Raw genomic sequence first — 27,956 nt, 5'->3', positions numbered from 1 at the left:
AGAGAAGACCTGGCGAACACCATGGTATCAATGCTGGAGCGGGTGTGTTTCGTCGCCTTCATTCAACGATCGATAGACATATCTTCGAGCGCCATACCCCCTGTGATCCGCCGCGGCCCTTAAGGATCACACGTGCAAGTGAATCCTATTACACACTGACCCTGCCCAGGAATAGCGTGAAGGAATATCCGGGTAGATCGAGGCATTAGTTGGAGGACCCGGCAGATCCAAGACCCGCACAAACAAACTAGACTGAGTCGAGACTGAACGGATCCAATTCCTTGACATTGATAACGGGACACCACAGAAGTCCAAAGTAACACCTAGCAAGGCAGAATTGTGTATGTAAGTAGGCGATGAGCCACTCCGGTGGAGGTCACATTTAAAAGACCCGACCTAAGACATTTCATCTGCGTAGGGATTTCAGAAATATCGCGCCAAGAAACTTGACTGGCAATTCTTTTGCTGTCTCTTGGATACCAATTTGTATTCCTGTCGCTTCCGCTTACCTGGAGACAATGAGAAAACTCCAGGATTGCTGTGACTGACTTGTGCGATGGTGTCACAAGAAGAGAGAAATAACCCATGATCAGCACTCAATGGGCATTCTACCTTGCTCCCACACGTGGATACAGAGTTCCATAGAGAGTTAGTAATAGCATAGGTCATTCCTCATAAATGGTTGTAATACGGGGTGGGGGACGCGCTTAGTTTATGGTGTGTTGATTGCGAGAGGGGTCGGTTGCTAAGTAGCATGAGGTTCCATGAGCAAGAGCGACAATGGGCTATGGGATGTCCATTCCTCTCATGGTTTTCCTCGTGAGAAACCTGGGCCTCGTGGGGCGTACTAAGTGCATCCTGCAGGTAGCAAGCAATTCACCTGCATCATTGCATCAAATTAGTTTAGGGGCATATTGAACAGACGTTGAACAGTACGTACATTATTCTTGGGACCAATCATCCGATCCTCGCATAAATCGTGGTGCCTTTGCATATGAACTTTGAGCAGCCTATGGCCTCACCATACATAGTGACTTACTTTGCTTGACAGTTTGTTCGGCTGAACACGTGGGTACCAGGAGAGACTATTCCAGGGCAACACACCAATAGACTTAAAGCAAGCACGCGAGCGGCAGCTCCGGATCTTGTTGCGAAAACTAGCCCAAAGATGCAGAGCTTGCGAAACAAATCTAGTGAAAGACGGTCTTCTTGAAAAACCCTTTTGGGGCCATGGGAGACTTCAACTCGTGACTCGCAGCATTGATAGCAAAACGGCTCCTATTCGGCATGACACCCCACATCGACCCGGATCCGGCATCCGTGTACTGCCCATCCCTCGGAAGCTGACCCCACCATGTCGGGCTCGATGACCTGACCGGTGTAAAATGTATCCTATCGTATGACCTCGAAGCCGTGGACTCGGTAACGGAATTGTAGCGTGCGTTCCCAGGACCAAAGGCCTGGGCCGTTCCACGAGAGAATCGGACGATTTCGAGTCTGCCGCTGTGACTGGACGTTTTTGGCTTGCACAAAAAGAAAGTTGACAAGTGAGGGATCCAGGAAAGAAATTTTGCATTTGAACGGTCACTAGATCAAAACGACTTCTAGCTCAGCCTCGAAGGGAGGGACTCCACCCATAGAATGAGAGCGAGCTTTAGGCCGTTCGGGAACTTTTGTGCCATTAGCGTCTGAGAAGTGATAGGGGCTTGGCTAGAATTCTAGAATTCAGCCAGTCACTTGAATCAGCATGCCAAACCTGGCAATGTCTTGATATGGTTCCCGTGATGGTTGCAGAAATTCGGCGTCGTTCAACTCGCTGCGCGTGAGCGAGAGTGAGATGCTGAGGAGAACAACTTTCTGAGCTCAAATGTGTAAATTAATTTAATACTATTCGTACAGACGAAACCTTTTCAGTCGTCCCATGAGAGGTAATAGATCGAATAAGAACAGTTCAACATGATAGTAACGCCGGCTTCTAGCAAAGACAGTCGAGAAAGATCTCATGAGAATCCCAATGTTCCCGTTACCTCGTAGTAGCACGAGTATACGGGCGTCAGGTCCTGCGTCACCTCCGGCTTGCGTACGATCTCAACACAAGACTTTTGACGACGGAGGGCCTTGGCTTTCTCTGCATTCGTATCCCTTCGTGGAGCTTTCGTAGCCATGCTCTCGACGTACTCCTTCAGCTGGTCAGCCAACAGTACTGCCCTAGCCTTGCGCTCGTACACGGTGACATCGTCGAAATCATTAGCCTCCTCTTCGTCGAGCTCCCCCAAGCCACGCCTGTGTGTCGCGAACCGTAGTGGTGTCTTGACTGCTTTCACTTTACGCACGAAGTCGCGACGGCGAAGGTGATATCTGGACGACCTGGCGCTCCAGAAGTCTTTCGACATTTGTCCCAGCTCCTCGGCACGAGCAGACGCCAGCCCTGCGGGCGTGACATTCACGTTACATTTCCAAGACCCCGGCGCTAGCTTCTTGTCGGAAGAGACCATGGACTTGACGAGGTTCCGCATGCGGGTTTCGAGGAGCGCCCCATTGCCGGGAATGGTGTGGTCGACCAAGCCCATCCTCCGAGCTTCAGCTGGTGATAGCGGTGTCATGTCACGCAGCAGCTTGGTCGCTCCGGCTGAGCCACAACGTCCGGTGTAGGACAGGGAATGGTATTCCGAACCGTGCAGGCCGATCGCACGGTAGGCTGGGTTGAGAACGACCTCGGAGCCAGCAAGCACAATGTCGCATGCGGCAGCCATGGCAACGCCGCCCGCTGCACAGTTGCCTCTGATGCCGGCAACGGTTAGAATGTTCCGTGATGGGAAATCGTGAAGGAGGTAGTGCACAACGTCATCAATGCGGTTGATGTTGAGCCAAGACTCAAGCGCCGGGTCCGCAGCAGCCTCGATAACGTTTAATGCAATACCGTTGCTAAAGTATCCGTCACCCCCCATGAGCACAAGGGCGCTGAGTGGTCGTTCCACGACATGAGTGGATGCGATAAAGTCAAGGGCGTCAATCATGCGGGAACACTGATCTGTACTCATGGCGCCGTTGTAGAAGTTGAAGTAGAGGAAAGCGACCCTTTTAGCATTGGCGAATGTCTGGAAGTCAACTGATATGTCCTGCTGGGTACCATGTGGAGCTCGGGACCAATCAATCGTCGCCCTGGATATGCGATTTTCTGTGATGGCGTCGCTGTCGAGGATGCCCAACTCTCTCAGGCCTGAGACAGCAGGTACCTTGGGCCATAGCATTGTGTCGGTCTTCTTCTTCACACGACGAATGTGAGTAATCCAGATGGCTTTCTTGTCGCAAGTGGCAACGCAAACGGCGTCATCCCGGCAAGCTACAACTGTGCCAGGATGGGTGTGGGTAGTGAGATCATTGCCTTCTTCGATGTTGCCGCCATAAACATAGAGGCCCGGGCCAAATAACTTGGTAAGACAGCCTGGCTGAGAGTCCGAAGATCGAATCCTGCGGGATATTTCCCGAGCCGTGTGTGACTGAATGTTGAAGTCGCGTTGGGCCGCTTTGAGAAGTGGCCGATGACGTGTTACTCCGCCGAGGAAAGCTTTCTGCAGTGTGACAGAGGCGTCGCGGTAGGTAGGGTTTGCTCGGAGTAGCGGAGTGACATGATGCGGGGCGAACTTCTCAAATCCGGGCGACGGGGGAGGAGTGTATGGCGAAGCAGCCTGGACAGATGCCGTTTGTATTCTTTCAATGGCTGCAAGCGTGGCTGTAAGTGCAGCTCGTGTTACCGGTCCACGATAAAGGCTCGACTTCGTGACAGCTGGCGAGTCAATCTGCAAAGGGAATTGCTCGAAGGCCCATACTGGCCCGGCATCGAACTCTTCCACAGCTTGAAGGACAGTGACACCCCAGTATGGCCGGCCAGACTCGCTCCAGAAGCCTTGTTCGAGGAGAGTATCGGGGTCGGCCTCTGTGCCATCATCACCCATGAGCACCCAGTCCAAGGCACTTGGACCGGCGTCTCCTGGGGGACCGGGGTGCACGATCAGGGTGAGGTAGTTTTCGTAAATCTCTTTAGGAACACGGGCAGTGAGGAAAGGGCAGATGATGAGATGAGGTTTGGCGAGCTTGGCCGCCTCGATCATGACATCGTCTGAGAGGGCATATTCGATGGTGATTGTGTGGGACTTTGACAGCGCCACATATAGACGCTGCGAAAGCGAATTGTGCGCGGTACAAAAGAAGAGAATATGCATCGTGACGGCGTTGGACTGAGACAATAGCAGCACAGAAACTTGGAGAAGAGAAGTAACAGAGAGTGTGGGTTCCTTATTTACTTGCGAGGACGTGCGATCAAGTCGCATCATATATGCTGTTCATGATGGGGTGCGAGGGGTCTTCAGGAGGAGGGGTTCCTCCATCGGAGACTTCAGCTTGTGAGATGCACAAGTGGCTTCTGCCCACCACCTGTTCCTGACCGGCCATGTGCGACATGAAAGTTTAACGGTCGCCTCCTGGCGCTTGCCATAAAAAACATGCCATGTTCAATGCACCCCGCTTGTCTTGCCGAGTGGTGGTCTTTGACTCCGATCCGCTTACTTCGAGTCCCGCGAAAGTGACCGTGGTATTGTTGTTGTTGTCATCCTAGCTTCGACTTGGACCCACGCCTTCACGCCAGACCGGACGAACCGGGCTCGGACCCAGGCGTGGTTTGGACGAACCATCCCAAGTGGCTGCTTTATCGGACGAGATGCTTCCTCTTGACTCAGGGGCGCGTGCTGAATTGGGCGATGACTGGTAGGCGCTAAGCTGAAGAGCAAAGGCTTTGCCTGACTAGCGCGTCCAGTCACCATCTCTAGTCAGCGACGCTCAACTGAACAAAGCTATGCAGTACAGCAAACGATCTGTTTCGACGCCATCGCAGAGCTTGGGGATCAGCAAATCCGAATCGAGTAATTCCTAGTCCATGGGGTCCGAGCATCTCTCGTGGTGTGGCTTCCACGGCATCCAGTCAATAAGGGGATGTGATCTTCTCCATACAGCCGAGCACGGCCCTCCTGGGGGTAATGTGAAGCTTGCGGTCCACGTTTCTCGGCCGAGTTTCCATAATCGAAGAAAGGCTGAAAGCGATTCCTAATCAGTCCGATGGTCTCTAAAGGGTTCTGCAAATCAGATCGCGACGACGTGATGCATGACTCTCCACATTCTCGATCGCGTGTTCGCCGCTTCAGTCTCTAGGAACAGAGTAGAACAGCACTAGTTTGATGTGACAGTGACGGCCGATGTGATGATACATTTGTTGATTGCCTTCGTACTAAACGAAGGCGAGTACGATGTTAGGGCGCTCTTGGCATACCTGCATTCGTTGTCGTTGAGAAGCGAGCTCAGGGTCCTGGCATCCGGATACTGCGAGTTCCAAAATGACCGATGTCACTTGAGGTAGGTGAACTACCTTATTAAGGTAAGGTATCTATCGACAACAAGCCTTCTAGAAATGTGATTGCGCCTTTGGACGAAGAGCTACTTGCTGTTCAGACCCCAAACGAAACGGCGATACTGTCGCCCTCGTCAGGGGTCACGGCAATCTCTAGTAACTCATGCGCTCGATCCACAGTATCCGCGTCAATCGCGCCCTCATAGACCAAATCCTCTTCTGCAAAGTTGAGTCGTGACAAGGAAAGGATGTACCGTTGAGAGCCGCCGTGGGACATGGAGAGCTTTGAGAGGATGTTTGCGACGTTGGCCGTCTGCGGATCTGTTACCATGGTATGGAGAAGCAGAATGATCTGAGATACCAACAGAGAGACGCCACTTCGGCCGTCGTCCCAGTCGCTTACACCATCGCGGCGATCGTCCGGGGTAGTACCCACGGTCAAGTTCTTGTGTGAAGGGGAGAGTCCGCCACTGGAGGTATCCACTACGGGGTCCGAAAGGTCGTACAAAACATCGACAAGCTCGCCCAGAGCTGTGACTAACCGGGGTATGACACTGACGTGGCCCGCGACCTGTCGTGCACCATACGGGGTACGGGTAAAGGCCATGAGTGTTCGTAAGACTGCGAATCTTACGGCGTGCTTCTGGCTTATAGACGACACTGCTCTAGGTAAGTCGACTAGGTTGAGAGAAACCTTGTCGATGATCATTCTAGCAGCCAGGTCGGCGTCTTTGCCTGGGATGATGGGGCCAAGGGAATCTGGGAGGGTAGAAGTGCACAGCATATCGAGCATGCCAATGATATCGTCCAGCTGTTGTTTGGGGGTGAGAAGGATGAGAACTAGATCAAGAGTGATCAGCTGCCAAAATTCGGCTTGTCTCGTCTGCGCACCGCCGTCTGCTTCGATCGTTGTCGTAGCGCAGGCTGCGGCAGAGGCGTTCAGCAGAGACAGGATGTACGTAGTATCGACGTGCTGCTGCAGGGCTTCTGTGGCCGCCCCTGCTGACACATCGCCATCCTGGCTCTTGAATCGAGCTTCTGCAACTAAATAAATAGACTGTTGCAGGGTAGGAACCAAGTCATTGACGATCTGCGGAACCACTGATATGGTCTGAAGCTGCAGAGTAAAGGAGAGGAGTGAGGCTAGGTCCCAAATTGGCCGCAAGAAATTCTCTCTCAAACACTGGCTCCACATCTGGATAATAAGACGGGCGAAGTCTACCAGAAGTTGAACCGGATTCAGCGGAGTGCCCATGAGAGGCAAATGCTGGAAAATGAAGGATGCAAAAGACGTGGTCGGATCAGACGGATTTGAGTATCGTGATAATATGTCAAAAGTCGGCGGTTCCCCATGCAAGGAGCCATGGTCTAGTATGACTTGGAGAAACTACGACGATGTTAGCCAGAGATCCTTTGATGATACGTGATGTGGAAACATTACCTCGAAAGGGAGAGTAGTAGGTGTAGGGCCTGGATACTGGACTGGAATGGAGGTGGTCCCTGTGTCATCAATCATGATTACGTCTTGGGCATCTGTCTCCAGAGCCATGACGGGACTATCGACTGGAGGCCGTTTCCGTTTGCCTTTGGTGGGCGTCCTCTCCGACAATGGGATAGCAACAGGCCCGGGGTCCCTGGTTTTGCCTCTATTCTTGGTCGGACTTGGAGCGATATCCATATCGTCAAATCCGTCCGCAACGCCCCAGGTTTTGGCAGCCTTCTTAGGTGTGGTGGTTCCTGGCGCGGCGGACACTGGCGCATTTTCTCTTCGGCGAGGACGGGTCGAGGCATCCTTCATGTCCCTTTGGAGGAATTGTAACTCTGTGGTGGCTTGCCTTTCAGCCGCAATGGCGGCTTCCACAGCCCTCTCTTGCCTGGCAGCTTGTTCGGCATTCTGTTTCTTGAGGCGGGAAACCTCGGCTGCGTGATCCTGTTCCGCCTTAGTTGAATTTGTTCGTATGATGGAGGCCTCGCCTCGTGCAGAGTTCAGCTCAGATTCGAGGGCCCTGAGCCGTTGCTGCAGCGCTGCAATGACATCATTACCAGGTGCCGTGTGCAACTGCGACTGAGATTGTGGAGGATTGAAGCGAGCGGACGAAGGAGGAGCTGGTCGGACGAATTGGCTCGGTGGAGGTCGATACGGAGCTGCAGGGTGGGCAGGCTGAAATCGCTGTGAGGCTACAGGGGCGTTGTAGGATGGCACGGGAGGAGGGTATCGCGGCCGCGAGGAGAGCGTCGGAGGATTTGCATGGGCTGGTGGAGGATTCCATCTTTGTTGAGGCGGTAGAGGCGGGTGCCTGGCTGTAAGCGGCGGGGGCGGGTGCTGGTGTTGATGTTGCTGTTGTTGGGAGATGGTCTTGTCTATGGCGGGGCGAGTAACGGGAGGTAGAAGTTCGTTGGTGACTTCAGCATCGTCGAGGTCGTCATCTTCGAACTCTAGGTCATCGTAGTTCTCGACTTGGGAAGGGTCATGGTGCGGAGGCAGAGTTTGAGACTGGGAGTCCTGTTTTCTTTGTGCTTGTGTGAATTGAATGGCGTTGTTCTCAAGCTCCTGGAGAGTGGTGTCGTTCAAATCATCAAAGTCGTCATCGTTGAATTCGTCCATGGTCGCTTTGAAACGTCAGATTGCTGATCATCATGGACCTATCAACGGTTGAACCTTGTAGAGAGCTTGAGGTGGAAGATTATGGAGTTGGGAATAGTGGCAGCCCACCACCAGGCACTGCGGGCACCTCAGACAGCTAGTTTCCTTATCTTATCAGTGTTTGGAGGACTGCAAGATTCAACGCGCTGGAAGACGCGACCTCCAGGTTGAGGGAGGCGCGCGCTCAGCCACACCTGGGCTCCGGATTACTAGCCACAACATCCATCTCAAGTCCAATCATGTGACTGTGGCTGGTGAACTCGGACGAATCGAATGTAGCGCGAAGCAGAAGCTGGACGAATTTCAAAGCTCGCGCCTCACCCTAAAGCACCTAGACAAAAGCTACTGGCCAGACCTGGCTAGGTAGTTGGTTGCCACAAGATGGCATGTGATGATGTCAGCTTGCGTCCACCTATTGATAGCTATCTCGGCTTGACCGGAGACGGCATAAGCTATACCGGCGGACTTTGTTGCCCAATCTCAAGCTCCTCGTCAGCCACGAGCCTCGAAAAAAGCATTCGAAGATACTGTGCTTATCCGTCCGTAGCATTTGGTGTATTGAGAGGAAGGCCCTTGGCTGACCAACTCAACAACTTTGGTGGGTTGGTAAGGTACCTAGGATGATGCTCCTCCTTTCAGCGGAGCCCTGCAAAACATACGCGTAAGGAACTAAAGGAACCTTTCACCCGTTACGTCTTGTGTGCATGGGGCTCCTTGGAGCTTGTGCTTTCGGCGAAAAAAGGTTCTTTCACGCATGGGACCTTACACTTACCTATCCGTGCCTGACTTGAGGTAAAATAAAGCACGACTGTTCTGTCTCCGAAGGAACTAGCAAACAGTTTTATTGGGGAAGAAAGAAAAGTAGAGATCAACGGAGATGACTAGCAGCCCGGAGACCGAACCGACAATGCAAAAAAGTGGTTTGGCCAATGAGGCATCTAGACTATCAGCATTTCAGCATTGATGGGAGGTGCGGTATTGCCGACCGGCTGGATTACCTAATCTCCGCTCGAGGGGGACGGGACAACAGGGGCAATGGGGACAATGAGGGCGGGCAGGCAATGCGAGCGGACTCCAATTCCCATCTCCAGGGCCTCCCCCCGCCAAGAATGCAGGCCTGACGTAGCTCTTTTACGCTAATTTGCACCGTCATCATTCGCCCAGACCAGCTGCCCTGGCACCGTAGCTTCTGTACGAATAATTTGTACTGTAGACTGTTGGTAGGTACCTAGATAGAACATCTGGGGGCCTGGGACAACGAGCAAGAGGAAGGATAACAACAGAAACTCTTGAAAAGAACAGAAATCGTGAAGTTACAAGTAAAAGTGAGAGAAATAATGCAATCAAAGTACCTAGTTGGAGGAAGGAGCAACGCAGCATAAGGTACCTAACAGCCCGAGTCCCGTCGACGTGGACACAGCCGCAGCAGCCCGCTTCAGGCGTGGGAAGGAGGTGGGTCCACTTGGGGATTCTGCGCCAGCTGTGCCTTCCCGCTTTCCGCCCTTCCCTTCTGCTCTGCTCAGCCTTTGCGTTCCCTCCCAGGTCTACTTACGCTACCTTACCTTGCTCCGTACGGGTTCAACAAAAAATCCATCCACGCCGACAATTCCCATCTGCTTCTCCAACACGTCACCCACGACCGCCTGCGATTCCGAGCTCGACCCTGCGCTTTCACGCCTTGGGACTCGACTAGAATTTGCCCTTCCGACGTGTCTCGACAACTCGACGATAATCCATTCCATCGCCTGTCCTTGCGACCCAACGGTCTAATTTGCGCCGACCCTCCGCTTCCACTCTTCCCATCGCCGCATCCGAACCACCCGCTTTTGCTTCGCGACGACTTATCACGACCTTTATCTTTCTCCTACCAACCACGCTTGACCACCCTCAACTAGTATCGCAGCTACCTACGAGGCCGACTCGTCGAGACCTCTTGTCCTTTCGAGTACTGTGGAACCGTCAATAGAGACATGATGGCCCGCACACGGAGGGGCGTCAAGTTCCCTCACAAGGCCAATGGTCACGGTGAGGGGCGCCGCTCCAGCTTCAGCGATGTCAGCGAAGATGGTTCGCCCACCAAGCAAAGGTCTGGCGCAGCCTTGGAGAACATTGTAGAGGTAAGCTCTAGATTTACAGTCTGCATCTGCCCGGCCTTAGTGCGACTACCAGCGCCATCATCATCATCATGGTCATGGCCATGGCCGCGACCCCGTTCAATTTGGTATGGACAAAGTTAACCTTTTGCGCCTGCAACAGCAACCTCAATCACCCGAGGAGGAAAAGCGAGCCGCCTACGAGAAGAAGAAGGCCAACTTCCTGACCCGTACCTTCTGGACCTTTGTCATGTTCGCTGGCTTCTTCACTGCTCTCTTCATGGGCCACATCTACATCATCTGCATCATGACTGCTATCCAGATCATCTCTTTCAAGGAGGTTATCGCCATCGCCAGCGTACCCAGCCGCGCCCGCCAGCTACGCTCCTCCAAGAGCCTCAACTGGTACTGGCTGGCAACCACCATGTACTTCCTCTACGGCGAGAGCGTCATCTACTACTTCAAGCACATCGTCTTGGTTGACAAGGTTCTGCTGCCTTTGGCAACCCACCACCGCTTCATTAGCTTCATCCTGTACATCTTTGGTACGTCCTTTCTCGAGATACACCAGAACATACCCTTTCTTCCGAGCACGCGCTGACTTTTGACCTCGCTAGGCTTCGTCTTCTTCGTCACCTCTCTCCAAAATGGTCACTACAAGTTTCAGTTCACCCAGTTCGCATGGACGCACATGGCCCTGTACCTCATTGTCGTCCAGGCTCACTTCATCATGAACAACGTCTTCGAGGGCATGATCTGGTTCTTCCTCCCAGCCGCCATGGTTATCACCAACGATATCTGGGCCTACCTTTGCGGCATCACCTTTGGCCGCACCCAACTCATCGCCCTCTCCCCCAAGAAGACTGTCGAGGGTTTTGTCGGCGCTTGGGCCTTCACCATCTTGTTTGGCATGCTTCTGACCAACGTCTTGATGCGCTCCGACTTCTTCTTGTGCCCAGTCAACGTGAGTAACCTACGCTACTCCTAGATAAACGCTGTTGACATTCTAACAACAATCCAGGATCTCGGCGCGAACATTTTTACTGGTCTTGAGTGTACCCGGAACCCCGTCTTCATCCCCAAGACGTACAGCCTGCCTCCTTTGTTCTTCCTGCCACCCAACATGCACCAGACCTTCTCCTTCACTGTGGCTCCAATGCAGCTGCACACTTTGGTATTGGCCACCTTTGCCTCTCTCATCGCACCTTTCGGCGGTTTCTTCGCTTCTGGGCTCAAGCGCACTTTCAAGATCAAGGACTTTGGCGACTCCATTCCGGGACACGGCGGTATGACGGATCGCATGGATTGCCAGTTCATCATGGGCTTCTTCACCTACATGTACTATCATTCCTTTATTGCTCTTCACAAGGTCAATCTCGGCAGCGTCATGGAGATGGCCGTCACTGGCTTGACCGTCGAGGAGCAGCTCGAGTTGGTGAGAGGCATGGGTCGCTATCTTAGCAACCAAGGTGTTTGGGGAGATGAGGTAGGTCCTATCGAATGCTGCTTGATTACATATCGTGTGTGCTAACTCTCATCAGATTATCCAGTGTCTGGACAAGGCGTTGCAGGCCAAGCGGTAGATGTATCGACGTGGCATATCGACAACTACTGAATAAGAGCAAAATACTGCTATCTAATGACGAACTAATGCGACATCCGGCACATGTGCTGAGCAGAGCAAGGAAATAACCTCCCTCTCCATCCTCCAGGAAAGCAAAGGAGAAGGGCTCGGAGCCGGACGGTCAGGAGCTGCGCGCGGGTAAATAAAAGCATTTGCGTAACGACGACAACGACGGTCGCTGTACAAGAGAGTTTTTCTTGGTTTATGACGGGCGGATGGAATTTGCATGGACTAGTTGTAACATACCCTGTCGCGACGTTTTTCTTTCAACATACCACGTCTCACTCTTCAACTTCTGAACCAAGCTTGACCAAGCGTGAATCTCGAAGCCGCGATGTCACGAGTGAGTGACAGCCTGGCTCGAACTCGCAGTGCCCGTGGAGATGCTTCTCTTATCGGCGATTGAGCCGACCGTTGCGGAGGCGGGGCCCCTTCCCAACCCCAGGATACTGCGGCGTATTCCTTGTCCGGCCGTCCGAAGTTTGGACCGGGCCGGTCGGGTTTCCCGGTTTCCGGTATCCGGTCCTAACTTTGTGAGAGCGATCCCGGTCATGCCTTATCAAGACCCGCAACCCCGCTCCGGCCAGACACTGGGTAACATCTTCCGATGGACATTTCCGTCTTCCATTCGTAGGTGGCGTATTACCTATCAATCGGCGGCCATCATTACCGTGGAACTTCCCCAGATCAACTTTATCTGGAATACACCTGAACTCACAAATCCTCGTTGAACCTACCTTAGCCTTCGCTTATTCCATCTCGAATTAGATACGTTCAGCGTACCACGAGCTGAGAGACGCTGTGCTCACTCTTCGCATTGAGACCGTTATCCTTCAGACTCCGTAAACCGGCGCACCGATCCCAAGACCCACCATGGCTCCGTCTGCCGTTGTCAGCGACACCGAGTCCATCGAGGCCCGCGCCGCCGCCATCGTCCCCAAGGAGGTATCGCACACCAAGCACGGCCATGAGCTCGCCAACAAGACGCCTTTGCAGGCCATGTCCCATGGCGATGTCGCTCTCGCCGGTATCCCCAAGTTCCCCGACTTCGCCTCCCAGCGTCAATGGCAACTCGAGCACATGGCCGCCGCTTTCCGCCACTGGTACCGTGAAGACTACATCGAAGGCATGAGCGGCCACATCTCCGTCAGAGACCCCGAACACCACGACGCCTTCTGGACGAACCCTCTCGGCAAACACTTTGGTCTGCTCAAGGCCAGCGACATGATCCTCGTTAACCTCGACGGCGAGGTTATCGGCGGCAACCGCAGCAAGCCCCCCAACACGGCTGGCTTCTTGATCCACGCTGCCGTGCACAAGGCTCGCCCCGACGTTCACGCCGTGTGCCACAACCACAGCATCCATGGCAAGGCCTGGTCGGTCTTTGGACGTAGGCTGGAGATGCTGACCCAGGACTCCTGCAAGTTCCTTGGCGAAGCGCACAGCGTTTACAACAGCTACGGCGGTGTCGTTCTGGGTCCTGAGGAGGGTGAGCTGATCGCCCAGGCATTGGGTCCCAAGGGCAAGGGCTGCATTCTGCGAAACCACGGCCTGCTGACGGTTGGACGCACCGTTGATGAGGCTGCCTTTTTGTACACCTCCATGGAGCGCAGCTGTCGCGTGCAGCTCCTGGCCGAGGCTGCCGGCGCCAACGGGTTGGCAAAGGTTCCCATCACGGATGAGGAGGCGCAGTTCAACTTCGACGTTGAGAGTGACCCGGAAATTTGCTACTGCGAATTCCAAGTCTACTACGACCTGGAGGATGAGTTGACAAACGGCGCCTTCAAGAACTAAGGCTGCCAGATTGACTGCAATCAAACCATTGTTCTTCCTTCCCTCGATAGATTCCCTCATCATACACCAGCGTTCCCATTGAATCAATATCAAAACCCATGTTCACCATTTGGCTGCTTGTGAAAGTTCAAGGTGCAAGGAGTGGCATCGGGAGTCACTCGGCTTGGCCGAGCAAAGACGCAAGTTTCATGTTGTTAACTGTACGAAACTCGTTGAGATCGATATCTTCTATCACAAATGAATCATTTCAATAATACCAGGCGCAACTCAGTGATACAGTCTATTAATCTATTACACCTCACTATCCAGGAGGTCTACTACCCATAATGAATCCTGCAAACATTGATAACAGATTTGCCATGACCAACCGGCACCGTACTACTTCTTCTTCATCATAAGCTTTTTGAAAGGGTTCTTTCCCTTGAACCTGAGCCAAGTCCCGACATAGACTACGGCGTAATTAAAGACGATAAACCCGCAGAAGATGCCAAAGTCACGCCAGATGTTGCTGTAGTAAACGCTGAAGCCTGCGCCGAACTCATCACCCGTCGCATACTGGCAGAACTCGCAAATGCCCCCATCTCCAGTCCGAACGTATCCACCAGCCTGCTGGATATAGGGCGCGGTGTAGTCCTCGCAGGACTGGTTGGGAGGAGGTTGGTATCTTGCAAACTCGCCAGACTCGCACTGAACAGGTTGATCATGAATGGCGACTCCGAGGAAGGCTTCCAACAGGTAGTGGAAAGGGGTGAGCCAGTACATCCAAGCCCTCCAAAACGTAGGAAGTTGGGCAGCCGGTACAACCACACCGCAGAAACTGACGACGAAGAGGAAGAAGATGGGAACCAAGAGAGACGCAAGGAGCTCATTGGGAGCGAATGCAGCTATGCCCTGGCCAAAACTTACATAGTACAGCTCGAAGAGAATGACCAAGAGGAATGCAAAGCCCGAGTTGAAGGCGGGAAGACGCCATCCAAATACACCCCACCACCAGCAGTTGAAGTAGATGCCTCCGGCTATAATAGCGTAGGGAATCTCAACGAGAACTGCCGCTGTCGTCCAAGCAAACCAGCTGTAGATCTTTGCGTTGTTCTCGCGCGACTGGAAAATTTGGCGGGATTGCAGAAAGACTGGCTGCAGTTGCTGGATGAGCGGGGGACTGATCGTAAGAGTCATGAAGATTGAGAACAGCCGGTTCTGGTAGTCGACAGACGCGTAACCAATCTTGTAGAATGTGAAGCAGTTGAAGAGACCTGTCAGGATGTGCAACATGAACTTCCCGATAATGTAGTTGGGCGTGCGCCAGTACGCAGTGAACGAACGTTTGACAACCGCCATAGTCTGAGTCGTCAGTGGCATGGCGTATTCGCGGTCATCCTTGAGGCTCTTTGAGGGCTCAACGTCTTTTCTCCTAGCCAGCATCTCATCAACCTCCCTGGACCTCTCATCCTTGTGCTTCGACTGCGCCCAGACATCTCCCCAGTCCTTGCCTTTGTAGTTCGGGTCACCTGCACCAATTGCCTCGAGCATGTACTCAGCTGGATTGCTGCTTGGAGGACATTTGTGAGCACCGTTTGACTCGAAATATTGAATCAGTTCTTGGCTATCGCGTCCAAGCGGCCCATGGTACGCAACTCGCCCTCCAGCTTTGAGAAGCAACAGTTCGTCAAACTCCTCGAACAATACGGCTGATGGCTGGTGAATGGTGCATAGCACAGCCTGGCCAGCATCTGCCAACTTGCGCAAAAATCTGACAATATTGAAAGCAGCGCCGGAGTCCAAACCTGAAGTAGGCTCGTCCAAGAACATGAGGAGCTCTGGCTTCGATGCCAGTTCCACTCCAATGGTGAGCCTCTTACGCTGTTCCGCATTTAGGCCTTCGCCGACTTTGCCAATCGTCGCTCCGGCGATATCACGCATCTCGAGAAGATCAATGATGGTTTCGCAGTAATCAAACTTCTCCTTCTTGGAGACCTCTCGGGGCTGGCGCAACAGCGCAGAGAACTGGAGAGCTTCTCGGACCGTCGCTGAAGGTTCATGCACGTCCATTTGCTCGGCATAGCCAGTTGCTCTTTGGAAGGACTTGGGCAGTGGTCGAGAATCGACCAGAAACTCTCCAGTGACTTTGCCAAAGGTGAGGCGCTGAGCCAGGGCATTCAGCAGAGTTGTCTTGCCAGCACCTGTGAGGCATTAGCGATTGCAAGTAAGAGCTCCTTGGACAGGATCGATGCTTACCGGAGGCACCCATGAGTGCAGTGAGTTTTCCAGGGCGGACGTATCCTTGAACATCGTCCAGGAGCGTGCGCTCTCCTTTCTCGAAAGGTATTACGTATTTGACGTTGCGGAAGGTAAAGACCGTTTCATTCCGAGCCACTTGCTTCATGGTATCTTCGTCACTCTTCTCTTTCTTCGCAGTGTCCGCTGTCATCGTCTGCGTACTGTTGCTGGCTTCGCCTGACTCCTCGTCATTCTTCTTGCTACGCCCGCCAGCGGCGATGCTGTCCTCCACTTTCTTGGGAACTTGTCCACGCTTGAAGACAGTGATGGCGCCACCACCAGTGTTCGGCTTCATGTGCTCCATGCCCAATGCTGTGAGAGCTACAAAAACGAAGAAGAAGGCCCACAGGAAACCGAAATTCCTCCACAGGTGCGAACGAGAATAGGTGAAGGAAGCTTCGATGTAACTCGAACCGGGTACAATCGTCTGGCCTGGCGGGCTTCCGGCAAGCGCACAGCCTTGATAAGCCGACGAAGCGTTCGGTCCCTGAGGTACGAGGTAGGGCGGGACGCATTGGAGCTCTCGGTCGTAGAACTCATTAGACATGAGGCACTCGAAGCCGTACTGGATCCAATTAATCCACCGTAGCCACCCAAACCAGGGGCGCATCGAAGTGGGAGGGATGAGGTAGCCTGTATAGACGATGACGATCTGAACAGATACACCCGTGAACCTTGTAGCATCGTCCAAGGTCTTGCACCAAGCTGAAATGGCACGGAAGAAAGCGTAGGTGACCATGGTGACCAGCCAGAGAATCAGTGTGGCGATGAAGAATTGTGACGCAGTCCGTGCCAGGTTGGACATCCAGTAGATGATGATGTTGAAAAGAATTACCTGAATGAATACGAGTGGTACATCCACCACGGTTTGGGCAATGGCGAAAGCTGCTGGGCGATAGAAAGAGAAGGACTTGTGCTTGAGGAGAATGGGCTTGGACTCAAAGGCACTCGTCTGTTCCGCCAGTGCGAGCAACGCGTTGAAAAGAAGCAGGAAGAACAACGTTCCTCCGCGGGGGAATGCTCCAGCAGCGGTGTTCGGGAGGTTGTAGAATAGACTGCCCACGATGAGACCTTGAAACACCAGCCCTCCCCATTTGCCAAAAAGGGACGCTCGATCCCCAGCCATGACCATGAACTGGCGTTTGGTGCAGTAGATGACCTGCTTGTGAAAGGGGATCTCGTAGTTCTTGGTCTCGGTCTTCTTTGACTCGTTCTGTCGGCGGTGTTCAACCTGCTGATGAAGCTGAGACTCAAACTCTTCCACGTCCTGGATGTTCCTCCTGTAGGCCTCGCTATTTCTGTATGCCCAATCAAACTCCTCGGGGGTTCTTGGAATTCGGGACTCGTAGCCATCTCGAATGTGGCGCTCATGCTCGTCGGTCACCGAAGTGAGGAAGTCTGCAGTTGTCCATCGGTCTGGGCACTTGAAGCCGAGATCGATGAAATACTGCTTTGCGGATTCGGAGGGCCCAAAATAGAGGCACTTCCCCTTGTCGATGAGAAGCACTTTATCCACAAGGTCATAGAGAGACTCGCCGGCTTGGTAAAGGGACACGGCCGTCGATGTCTCTGCCATGTTTGTCATAGCGCGAATCGATCGGACGTACTCCACGGCAGTACTCGCATCGAGGCCTTTGCTTGAATTGTCCCACCCTTGAACGGATGCACGAGTAATCATGGCCTCTGCAATGCTGACACGCTTCCTTTCACCACCCGACACACCTCTGACATACTCGTTTCCAACCTTCGTGCCCAAGGTGTGCTCGATCCAGAAGAGCTTTGTGGCAACTCGCATGAACTCCTCAATGTAATCCTTCCTACTCTCACCATCAAGTCTTGACTCCTTTCCGGGGGTTCTCGTCTCCAGTGCAAAATTGAGGGTTCTCTTTACAGTCAGGGTTGGATAGTGGAGATCGTCTTCCGGGTTGTAGATGATTTCTCCGCGAAACCTCTTGCTCATCTCCTCAGCGGGGGCGCCGCCATAAGTGACGTCGCCTTCAACGGCTTGGAACCCTGCCCTTTGATTGCAGAAGGCCTTGAGGAAAGTGCTACATCCTGAGCCTGGACGGCCAAGAACAAGAAGAAGCTCTCCAGGGCGTACACAACCGTCGAAATGACTGATGAGCTCCCGAACCGGAGGCTTTGCAAATGCAGCCTTGGGCCCTCGAGTGAAGAGCATTTTGATCTTGCGAGGGAATCCGAGAAAGATGTCTCCAATCGTGGGCTGTAAACTGGCCCCGAGGCCGACACCTTTGACCGTGAGATCGCGGAAAACAACTCCACTGTGCCGCGTTTTTTCCTCCTCGCTCTGTTCTTGCCGAGCTCGACCAAAGATCCGAGACATGAGGCGTTCAACCTCTTGCTGTTCCTCTTGCTGCTCAGCATCTGACTGGTGCGTAGCATTGGTACGACGGCGAGATAGTACTCGGAAAAGGTCATCTTCGGTCAAATTGCTCTCTTGTCTGCGCGCCTCTGGTCGTTTGGTATTGCTGGCATGGGTCTTGAGGGGTGCAAAGTGAGTGCTATCCGTCGGCGATAGAGCATTTGCGGAGGGAGAAGACGGCGTCGAATCAACATCGATAGGGGCATGCTTTTCCGACAAATCTTCTGCTTGCGAAGCTCTGCGGCTTCCCGAGACTGCAACACCGTTGCCAGAGAGCGTAACAGTAGAAGAAGAGGTGTCGTCGCGGACACGCGATGTCGTGGCAAAATAACTCGTGGTGTTCCGAGTAATCTGGCTTGATTGTGTGCTTGCAGCATTCTGAGCGTTATGCTGGCCGTGACTAGACAATGTCATTGGCGTAGGACGCCCGCTGGTCGGAGCAAGACTAGGCGTCTCCGGGAAGCCGCCAGGAACATCGGTGTCCCGAGGCGTGGGCTTCTCGTCCATGATGGCTTGTTTTCCCAATAATAGCAGATAGAAGCTGATACACTATGGTTTCCTGCGACGTGATGATGGTAATCAAGTAAGTCAAACCCCCCACTTCCTGGCACCCCCCTGTTTCTGGCACCCACAAAAACGATGGGATCACAACCCAACCTCCTCATTACTATTAACTATTGATCCTCAACCACACCCACTACAATACAACTGCCAGCCTCACTAGGGCATTCAGAGTCGCTGGATTCAGCCGTAATAACCTCCTTTTCACCCGCTTCGATTTGAGCCCGATGGATATCCCTGATGTTCGCAAACTTCGTGTTGGGATCGATCTGAACAGTCTTCCTCTTCCTAACTGCAGCGTTGGTAACTTGAGCCCTCAGGTGAGCCAGCTGCTGCTGGGCAGCTGCCAGTTGCCAGGCCTGCTCTGTGAAGCCTTTTTTCACCTTCCTGAACAGCAGCCGTTGAGTGCTGGTATCATTGTCGAGTTGGGTGTATAAGTGCAGTTGACCGCTGAGCTCTGCCAGCTTCCTGGGTGTCGACCAGACCACTGCAGAGGAAGCAGAATCCCATGGCTCAACAGGGTAGTTTGTTGACCATTATGGCATCGCTTTTTGCCCCGACTGGTTGGTTTGGGTGTGGTGGGCTAGCAGAAGGCTCAGGTAATACCATAGGGTTCATCAGGGGCTTAACCATCGCTACAGGGTGTAGACCAGTCCACTTCAACCACTTCTGATGTTCGAGACTGATAGACCAGCAAGTCGAGCCTTCTGGTAACAGTCCAGGAAGTTCCTTTTACCTATAATGGTAGAGTCGTTCCATTGAGACAAGTAACCGAGCTCCTTCCGATAGGCTGACTTAACAGGGCTGAAGACAGACTGGTCAAGTGGCTGGAGGACATGAGAGTGTGGTGGTAAGAACAGTAAATGGATATTGTTAATATAGCAATTCCACATGAAGTCTGTCGTCGTATGACTCCCATGCCCATCCACAATCAACAGTCGAGCTCGCCCTCAGCCTCGGGCATAGTCTGTGGGATAAACACCTTCTCTAACCATTCAATGGCAGTTAAGTCTGTAGTCCAGCCATTATCTGTTGCTGTAAACTCCCACCCATCGTATGGAACCAGATGTAATGGAAACCACTGTTGTTGGACCGTCTTCCCTTGAAAATGATAAGAGGACGAAGTGCCCTACCCAAGGCTGAGATACACTCAATGATAGAGACCCATGCCCTCGACCCAGGTTGTTTCTTGCGAACAGACGTCGTCTCAGCCATGCCCAGCACTAACCCATTAGCTCCTGACCTCGAGGATGCCAGTCTCATCCATATTATATCTGTTGGCTGGTTTGATGTCCTTGATCTCAGGGATAGCAAGGAACTTAAACCAGTTCCTAATGACCTCAGTAGATGCCCCATTAACGCGTCTAGAATCGATGGAACGACTTCTCTGAACCTTAATGATAGGGTTCCTTCTCACGAAGGCATAGATCCAGCCTTTTCCTAATGGTTTGGTATCCCCAGCAGCAGCCAGAACTCGCTCTGCGAATTCCTTCACCTGTTGGTGCGTTGGTGCGAGGCCCAGCGAAGCCTGAATGCGAACCCATTGTGCCAGCTTACTCTCCTGGTCAGGAGACAGCCTCTGCCAGTCAGCAAAGCCACTTTCCTAGTCTGACCACCTTGGAGACGTAGTTGGAGGGTTGATCGTGGTATCCCATACTCCAATGAGGCTCTCTTTTGACTCTTGCCGTTTGAGATGTCCTCGAGAGCCTGACGAAGCTGATCTTCGGTATATTGAGGCATTAGATATAGAAGAAGGTATGTGCAAAAAATGAGCCCATTTGGACTCGAATTGAAAATGTTGTGATAAAAGGAGGTTGGGGGTGGGCATTGCGTTGTGGTGGATTTTCGCGTTTTTGTGGGTGCCAGAAACAGGGGGGTGCCGGGAAGTGGGGGGTTTGACTTACAACGATTACACATTTAGTCAGGAGTACATCGATGCACAGCGCGAATGGGCTTTGACGCATTTGGCTTCAAACTCGAAGTAGGGCTAGATTTGATATTTTGTTTTGCATTTTCTGGGTCGAAAAGCATTAGAATTTAGACCAATACAAGTATATGTTTTCTTTGCTTGTGGAGTAGTGTGCTAATTGGAATGTTTTCACGTCAAGGAATCATTTTCAAGCTCTCTTCTTAGACCCGCACGATATCATGATTTGTACATGACTTAGTATGTTGCGTCTGGATCCCTTGATACAATACCCCAAGTTTCAAGGTTCCAGCATGTTCGGTGTACATCGCTAGAGTCGAGGCATTGAAAACTAAAGATCAAGCTCCCAACATATTCGTCACCGGTTTCAGGATATCTAGTTGGGTACTTTGTTGGTAATATGCTTGATGTATGAGACTCATGAACATGGATATCCAGATCCCAGGCAGCCAGTCAGTCCAGCAGCCTTTTCATTGTTTTCGTCTATCGTTTTATGAGTTAACCCTGATGGTGAACGACTATCGAGAGGTAATGCAAAATCATTACACCACACCAAGTAAAAAATATGTTTTGTACCAAATGCCCAAAGTTTCTCAAAGTGATCCTCAGAGTGGTTCAATATTCAGAAAGTAAGTACATACATAACCACCTACTTAATTAACATATCCATGTGAAAGCGCGTTCTTGGGCACCTTATGCTTGAGCTCATTTCAACTCTCTTATAGGCACCCAAAGTGCGATTGCCTGCGTTCACTTGACAAAGAAGACTTAGCGCAAAGACGAAGCTCAAGTCTCGTTTGGAGGACTGAACATCGGACTCAACCGCGGGCCAATCAGAGCAGGGAGAAACACGGCCAAACCCGCCCGGCATTTTCCCTCATGGGCCCGAGCACTCTACCTTAGCCAGTTTTAGTCCAGATGCCAAGATTGACTTGTCTCATTGATTCCAGCAGCAATGAAGATGAGCGCAAGACATTGTAATCTGATTATGGTCTCTCGCACAATTCGGGGGTCGAAAAGTCCGTATTAAGGGAATTCTGACCGGTGGGATTGACTTCTCGGTCAAGGAATGGCCTAATCGCCGATTGAGGTGCACCATTTTGCATAGGGTGTGAGCGCTATCGCGCGGCTTCGTGGATCTATGACGAAAGCGTAGCTTGAGCTTGCCAGATGAGGCTCCTTACTTGGAGAAGAAAAGAATCTAGTGGTCTCCACTTGGCTGATATTCTACACCAAAGTCGCGCTGACGCGACCGACGTGGTCTGCAAGTACCTGGTTGTACGTCGTCATAGATCTCAATTGGACTAACGGTCGGCGGATACGGATGACCGACGCCGTTAGCTCACTACAGGTGGAATCGAATTTTGTTGCTCGCGTCCCCCTTGAAGATGTGGTCGATATTCTGGAAACGGCCTAGTGTTGACTGGCGTTTTGTTGGCATGTGGTTTCAACGAGAAGCCACAATCCATCGACTCACTGAGACAATATTATTTACTTACGAGTTCCCACCGTCACTGTGCTCTGCATCTCGCCTTCTGTGAGATGTGCAGTGTAGTTAAGTCAAACCCCCCACTTCCCGGCACCCCCCTGTTTCTGGCACCCACAAAAACGCGAAAATCCACCACAACGCAATGCCCACCCCCAACCTCCTTTTATCACAACATTTTCAATTCGAGTCCAAATGGGCTCATTTTTTGCACATACCTTCTTCTATATCTAATGCCTCAATATACCGAAGATCAGCTTCGTCAGGCTCTCGAGGACATCTCAAACGGCAAGAGTCAAAAGAGAGCCTCATTGGAGTATGGGATACCACGATCAACCCTCCAACTACGTCTCCAAGGTGGTCAGACTAGGAAAGTGGCTTTTGCTGACTGGCAGAGGCTGTCTCCTGACCAGGAGAGTGGCTGGCACAATGGGTTCGCATTCAGGCTTCGCTGGGCCTCGCACCGCACCAACAGGTGAAGGAATTCGCAGAGCGAGTTCTGGCTGCTGCTGGGGATACCAAACCATTAGGAAAAGGCTGGATCTATGCCTTCGTGAGAAGGAACCCTATCATTAAGGTTCAGAGAAGTCGTTCCATCGATTCTAGACGCGTTAATGGGGCATCTACTGAGGTCATTAGGAACTGGTTTAAGTTCCTTGCTATCCCTGAGATCAAGGACATCAAACCAGCCAACAGATATAATATGGATGAGACTGGCATCCTCGAGGGTCAGGAGCTAATGGGTTAGTGCTGGGCATGGCTGAGACGACGTCTGTTCGCAAGAAACAACCTGGGTCGAGGGCATGGGTCTCTATCATTGAGTGTATCTCAGCCTTGGGTAGGGCACTTCGTCCTCTTATCATTTTCAAGGGAAGACGGTCCAACAACAGTGGTTTCCATTACATCTGGTTCCATACGATGGGTGGAGTTTACAGCAACAGATAATGGCTGGACTACAGACTTAACTGCCATTGAATGGTTAGAGAAGGTGTTTATCCCACAGACTATGCCGAGGCTGAGGCGAGGCTCGACTGTTGATTGTGGATGGGCATGGGAGTCATACGACGACAGACTTCATGTGGAATTGCTATATTAACAATATCCATTTACTGTTCTTACCACCACACTCCTCTCATGTCCTCCAGCCACTTGACCAGTCTGTCTTCAGCCCTGTTAAGTCAGCCTATCGGAAGGAGCTCGGTTACTTGTCTCAATGGAACGACTCTACCATTATAGGTAAAGGAACTTCCTGGACTGTTACCAGAAGGCTCGACTTGCTGGTCTATCAGTCTCGAACATCAGAAGTGGTTGGAAGTGGACTGGTCTACACCCTGTAGCGATGGTTAAGCCCCTGATGAACCCTATGGTATTACCTGGCGCTAAGCTACCACCCAAACCAACCAGTCGGGGCAAAAGCGATGCCATAATGGTCAACAAACTACCCCTGTTGAGCCATGGGATTCTGCTTCCTCTGCAGTGGTCTGGTCGACACCCAGGAAGCTGGCAGAGCTCAGCGGTCAACTGCACTTACACCCAACTCGACAATGATACCAGCACTCAACGGCTGCTGTTCAGGAAGGTGAAAAAGGCTTCACAGAGCAGGCCTGGCAACTGGCAGCTGCCCAGCAGCAGCTGGCTCACCTGAGGCTCAAGTTACCAACGCTGCAGTTAGGAAGAGGAAGACTGTTCAGATCGATCCCAACACGAAGTTTGCGAACATCAGATATCCATCGGGCTCAAATCGAAGCGGGTGAAAAGGAGGTTATTACGGCTGAATCCAGCGACTCTGAATGCCCTAGTGCTGCGGCAGTTGTATTGTAGTGGGTGTGGTTGAGGATCAATAGTTAATAGTAATGAGGAGGTTGGGTTGTGATCCCATCGTTTTTGTGGGTGCCAGAAACAGGGGGGTGCCAGGAAGTGGGGGGTTTGACTTACCCAATCTCCGACCCTCTGATGTAGAATGAGAATCGGTGGTATTTCGTGAGTGGAATGCCGTGCTTGAAACGCCAGACAAGGTCGGGGTTTGCAATAAAGCTTCTTCCAAATGCAACAATGACATCCCACTTCGCGTAGTGCCCTTCCAATGCCTGGGCAGCGCTCTCAGGACCATAGCCACCGGCCACAACAACGGGGGACAGGTTGTCCCAGATATCGAGGATGAAGTCGAGAGTCTGTTGCGCAATCTTGGGATCGTGCGTAGTGTTCAAAAGCTTGGCCGGATCGCCTCGAGCCTCAACGAGTGACAGATATGCAAAAGGGACGTTCATCTTCTTCAGCTCCTTGATAATGTAGGTATACTGTCCGTGGATATCGGATGACTCCGCACCTTGGAAAGATGCATACGGAGAGAGTCGAAGCGCCACTTTCTCAGCGCCGATGACCTCAACGACTGCTTTGATGACTTCAAGAAGAAGCCGAGCCCGGTTTTCAATAGAGCCTCCCCATTTGTCGGTACGCCTGTTGACGGAGTCTGAGAGAAACTGGTCTAATAGGTAACCATGGGCTCCGTGGATTTCAACACCATCACCGCCTGCGGCGACAACTCTCTTGGCGGTGTCCACAAAGTCTTGGATAACCTGCAGAATCTCCTCTTCAGTCATTTCTTCGGGAACGGGTGCGCCAGGCTCCATGGGCACAGCGCTCGAGGATCGAAACTTGTAGCCGCGCTGCTTCTGATAGTCAGGATCCGCAGCTCGTCCTTGAGCCCAGATTTGCTGAAACCATACGCCTTTCTTCTCGTGAACTGCAGCAATAACCTTTTCCCAAGCAGCAACTTGCTCGTCTGTGACAAAGGCTGGGCCGTGGGGTACTCCAGTCTCCGGCATAGAAGTGCCAGTGGCCTCTGAGATAATCAAAGTACCTGGAGTTGAGGCTCTGTCGCTGTAGTACCGAGGAACAAAAGGTTTTGCCACGTGGTTGGCATCATTTCGGTATCGGGTCAACGGTGCCAGAGCGATCCGATGCTCGAGATGTGTGTTGCCAAGCTTCAACGGCTGGAAGAGCTTGCTTTCTGCAATGCTAGGCGATGCCATCTTCAACTGATGATTTAAGCTGCTGGGTGACTAATGGTGCTAATATGTTGGTTCAGGGTGGGATATGCTGACGGAAAATGAGGGAAATTTCTTGAAGTCGCCGAGGAAAAATTGATGCTAGATATCTAGATCCTACCAAGTCAATTCGAGGTTTTTTGTTTCATTCTTAAATACTATCTATCCGTCGAGTTGTTTCCTTGTTTTTGAGAAGGCCCACACATGAATCGGCGAGTCAGCCGGAAGACTGATTCGTGATGTTGTAGGCAACTCCGCAACTCCGGCTTGGCATCTTACAAAGCGTACAGCAGCTCCGCGATTCCGGGACAACCCGATCGCCGGTGCTGATGGTAATGACATATTTAAGTGGTCCTGCCGAATTTGTCATCCCGCTCTTAGTCATCGGAGATAAACCTTTTCATCGGAGACCAAAATGGCTTTCGTACGCTCAATAATAATACAAGGAAGTCTTTAGCGTCTCGTTCTGCATGATAATTGAATTTCACCTCATTTTGAGTGTCTTTCGTAAGTGGTTTTGCACTATGAACATGGCACACCGAAACCTCAGAACTAGAGTATTGATAATCCTGTCAATCTATCCAATCCATCGAATTATCCTGTAAGTACATGTATTCTTTACATCACCAAGTCCAGCATGATTCCAAAACATCAGCTTTCAAGCGCTATCGAAAACCCGAACAGCAGCTTGAGCAGTAGATGTAGCACTGGCTGGGTTCTGGCCTGTCACTAGGCGACCATCGACTACATGAAAGTCGTCCCAGATACCAGGGGCACGCACATCTGTTTTCAATGTTAGATCCGAAGAACTCACCAGCAAGCAATGGCTGGGTCATGGATGGAGGAAAGAGTGAAAAGCTCACATGTCGCCCCGAGTCGAATTGCCGTTTCCTCCACCATCTCAGCACCCCAGCTTCTGAGTTCATCCATGATCCCCATGGAGGATTCGGCTTCCGTAGTAAACCCGGTGATTCTCTTGTTCTTGATCAAGGGCTCATTGGTGCTACGGTCGATCAGATTGGCGAAAAGTGCTGGTCCGTGGCAGACAGACGAGACCACCCCCCCATTCGCCCAGACTTGCGCTGCGATTCGCTGAAGAGAAGAGGCCGTGGGATAATCGATGAGAGCGGCATGGCCGGCAGATGCGTAGAAAAGCCCGTATGCGTTACCATCGAGGTCAGCGGCTTTTGGCATGTTGTCGAGCTTCATGCGGAATTCGCTCTTGGTATTATTCCAAACATCCAAGTCTTCGCCGTTGAGGAAATCTGGCTGTGTCGAAAGCCAGTCAGGGGTATATGTACCAGTCTCGGAAGCGAGATCAACCTCAAAACCAGCTGCTCTTAAGACGCTGTAAGGATGCAGCGCTTCGCTGATGAAGAGACCGGTGGTCTCCTTCCCCTCGAATAGGGTGCCATGAGCAGAAGTTATGCTAATCAGAGCTCGGCGCGGCAAAGACATAGTGGCTTTTGGAACAAAGTGCCTTGCTAGACGAAGAGTGACAATAGGGTAGCTTGATTATTGAGTTTTGACTCTAAGTATAAAGTTGCGAAAGAAGTTTGATTTAAGATAATTCAAACCAGAGTTGGTGAATCGAACGGACGTATTTATACCAAGTTCGTGCTATTGTCTTTGAAGGATCGAGGCTCGCTTAGTCGTTCGCAAAAGGAGTTGTTTCGATTGGGTCGTTGGTTCGCAGTGTAGGAGCAACTCCTAGTGGTCAGGAAAGGACCAGAGTAAGCAGAGGCAGGACATGCTCCGATTGGTGGAACGCACCATGAATGCTTACGATTATTGATGCGCAATTCTTTGATGAATTGGTCACGCGATCAGCTCGAAAACAAATGACACCTCTCACTATTGCTTGCTCGAAGCAATTGAATTCACGATCACGTTTCTGGTTGTTTGAACGTATGTCAAAGTATTGGAATATACCCGGTATTATTATCTCTATCAAAAGACAAAGGACTCGCCAAATGTACTGATATCGCCGACACCCAGCATGTCGATATTGGCCCAGAAATCTACGCCAACCGCCATTTCCGTGAAATCGAAGTCCGCAAATTGAGTCAAAAGCTCAGGGGAGGTTGATGTATAGACCGATTTAGAAGTAAAGCCATTGGCTACCTCCACTTCTTGGTCGATACGCAGCGTAGGTAATGCAGCTGGCTCCTTCTGACCATGGCCCTGGGAAGAAGTCGATATCAAGCCATCGATCTTCGTACACAGCATTCCGACAACAGTTTCAGCATTCTTTGCGAGCTCGAAACTTTCGCCAAATGTACCAAAAACTGACAAGGCTAAACCCATGGCACTTCTTGCGGCTACGACTGCAGAATGACGCGGATTGGCCAAGATAAATCCTGCTAATGTGATGGCAGAATTCCATTGCCACTGGAACGCTTCATGCCATCCATCGAGTATAGCCGTGGACGAAAGCGCTTGTTGGGTAATCTTCGATAGCTCTATTGCATGGTTGATACTTTCTACTGCGAGCGTCTCAAGACGACTTCCGGGGGCCGGAACTCTTTTGAATGAAATGAAGGGTCGGTAAAGGTTGACAGACATGTGGTGATATTCCAGTTCCAGGAGAAGGCGTTGTCTTTGAAGCCAGAGTGGGGCATACTGCTCAATAACGAGAGCCGAGCCGTCGGTTGAAAGAATGCGGCCGTTGTTTACTCGGCTGTTTTTGAGCGCACCAGGCAAGTTTTGCACCCATCTC

At 51.8% G+C, this 27,956-nt stretch overlaps 6 protein-coding genes across 6 annotated transcripts; 1 reads left to right on the top strand and 5 right to left on the bottom strand.

Annotated features, from left to right (window-relative positions):
- Positions 1 to 2,000: 2,000 nt before the first annotated feature.
- HER10_EVM0003687 (formyl transferase) lies at positions 2,001 to 4,334 on the bottom strand (the record flags this gene model as incomplete). Its single annotated transcript, XM_035473352.1, has 1 exon — positions 2,001 to 4,334. The coding sequence occupies one exon, from the start codon at positions 4,332 to 4,334 to the stop codon at positions 2,001 to 2,003; it is 2,334 nt and encodes a 777-aa protein (XP_035326718.1).
- Positions 4,335 to 5,498: 1,164 nt separating this feature from the next.
- HER10_EVM0007797 (DNA repair protein Rad26) lies at positions 5,499 to 8,006 on the bottom strand (the record flags this gene model as incomplete). The annotated part of the gene is made up of 2 exons (XM_035477341.1): positions 5,499 to 6,788; positions 6,843 to 8,006. The coding sequence occupies 2 exons, from the start codon at positions 8,004 to 8,006 to the stop codon at positions 5,499 to 5,501; spliced, it is 2,454 nt and encodes an 817-aa protein (XP_035327016.1).
- Positions 8,007 to 10,018: 2,012 nt separating this feature from the next.
- On the top strand, positions 10,019 to 13,556 carry HER10_EVM0005017 (uncharacterized protein; the record flags this gene model as incomplete). Its single annotated transcript, XM_035474643.1, has 6 exons — positions 10,019 to 10,162; positions 10,302 to 10,683; positions 10,756 to 11,102; positions 11,160 to 11,624; positions 11,680 to 11,717; positions 12,629 to 13,556. The coding sequence occupies 6 exons, from the start codon at positions 10,019 to 10,021 to the stop codon at positions 13,554 to 13,556; spliced, it is 2,304 nt and encodes a 767-aa protein (XP_035326824.1).
- A 378-nt stretch (positions 13,557 to 13,934) lies between these two features.
- HER10_EVM0013345 (ABC-2 type transporter) lies at positions 13,935 to 18,630 on the bottom strand (the record flags this gene model as incomplete). Its single annotated transcript, XM_035482707.1, has 3 exons — positions 13,935 to 14,281; positions 14,366 to 15,736; positions 15,792 to 18,630. The coding sequence occupies 3 exons, from the start codon at positions 18,628 to 18,630 to the stop codon at positions 13,935 to 13,937; spliced, it is 4,557 nt and encodes a 1,518-aa protein (XP_035327469.1).
- Positions 18,631 to 24,121: 5,491 nt separating this feature from the next.
- On the bottom strand, positions 24,122 to 25,222 carry HER10_EVM0011425 (NADH:flavin oxidoreductase/NADH oxidase; the record flags this gene model as incomplete). Its single annotated transcript, XM_035480858.1, has 1 exon — positions 24,122 to 25,222. One exon carries the CDS (start codon positions 25,220 to 25,222, stop codon positions 24,122 to 24,124), a length of 1,101 nt encoding a protein of 366 aa, XP_035327309.1.
- Positions 25,223 to 25,895: 673 nt separating this feature from the next.
- On the bottom strand, positions 25,896 to 27,466 carry HER10_EVM0001752 (IgE-binging protein; the record flags this gene model as incomplete). The annotated part of the gene is made up of 3 exons (XM_035471487.1): positions 25,896 to 26,020; positions 26,101 to 26,601; positions 27,382 to 27,466. The coding sequence occupies 3 exons, from the start codon at positions 27,464 to 27,466 to the stop codon at positions 25,896 to 25,898; spliced, it is 711 nt and encodes a 236-aa protein (XP_035326558.1).
- Positions 27,467 to 27,956: the final 490 nt, after the last annotated feature.

Source organism: Colletotrichum scovillei, assembly GCF_011075155.1.
Source record: "Colletotrichum scovillei strain TJNH1 chromosome Unknown Contig00011, whole genome shotgun sequence".
Classification (NCBI taxonomy): domain Eukaryota; kingdom Fungi; phylum Ascomycota; class Sordariomycetes; order Glomerellales; family Glomerellaceae; genus Colletotrichum; species Colletotrichum scovillei.
Note: the sequence above shows the minus strand (reverse complement) of the source record. Positions and strands in the feature narration are given on the sequence as shown.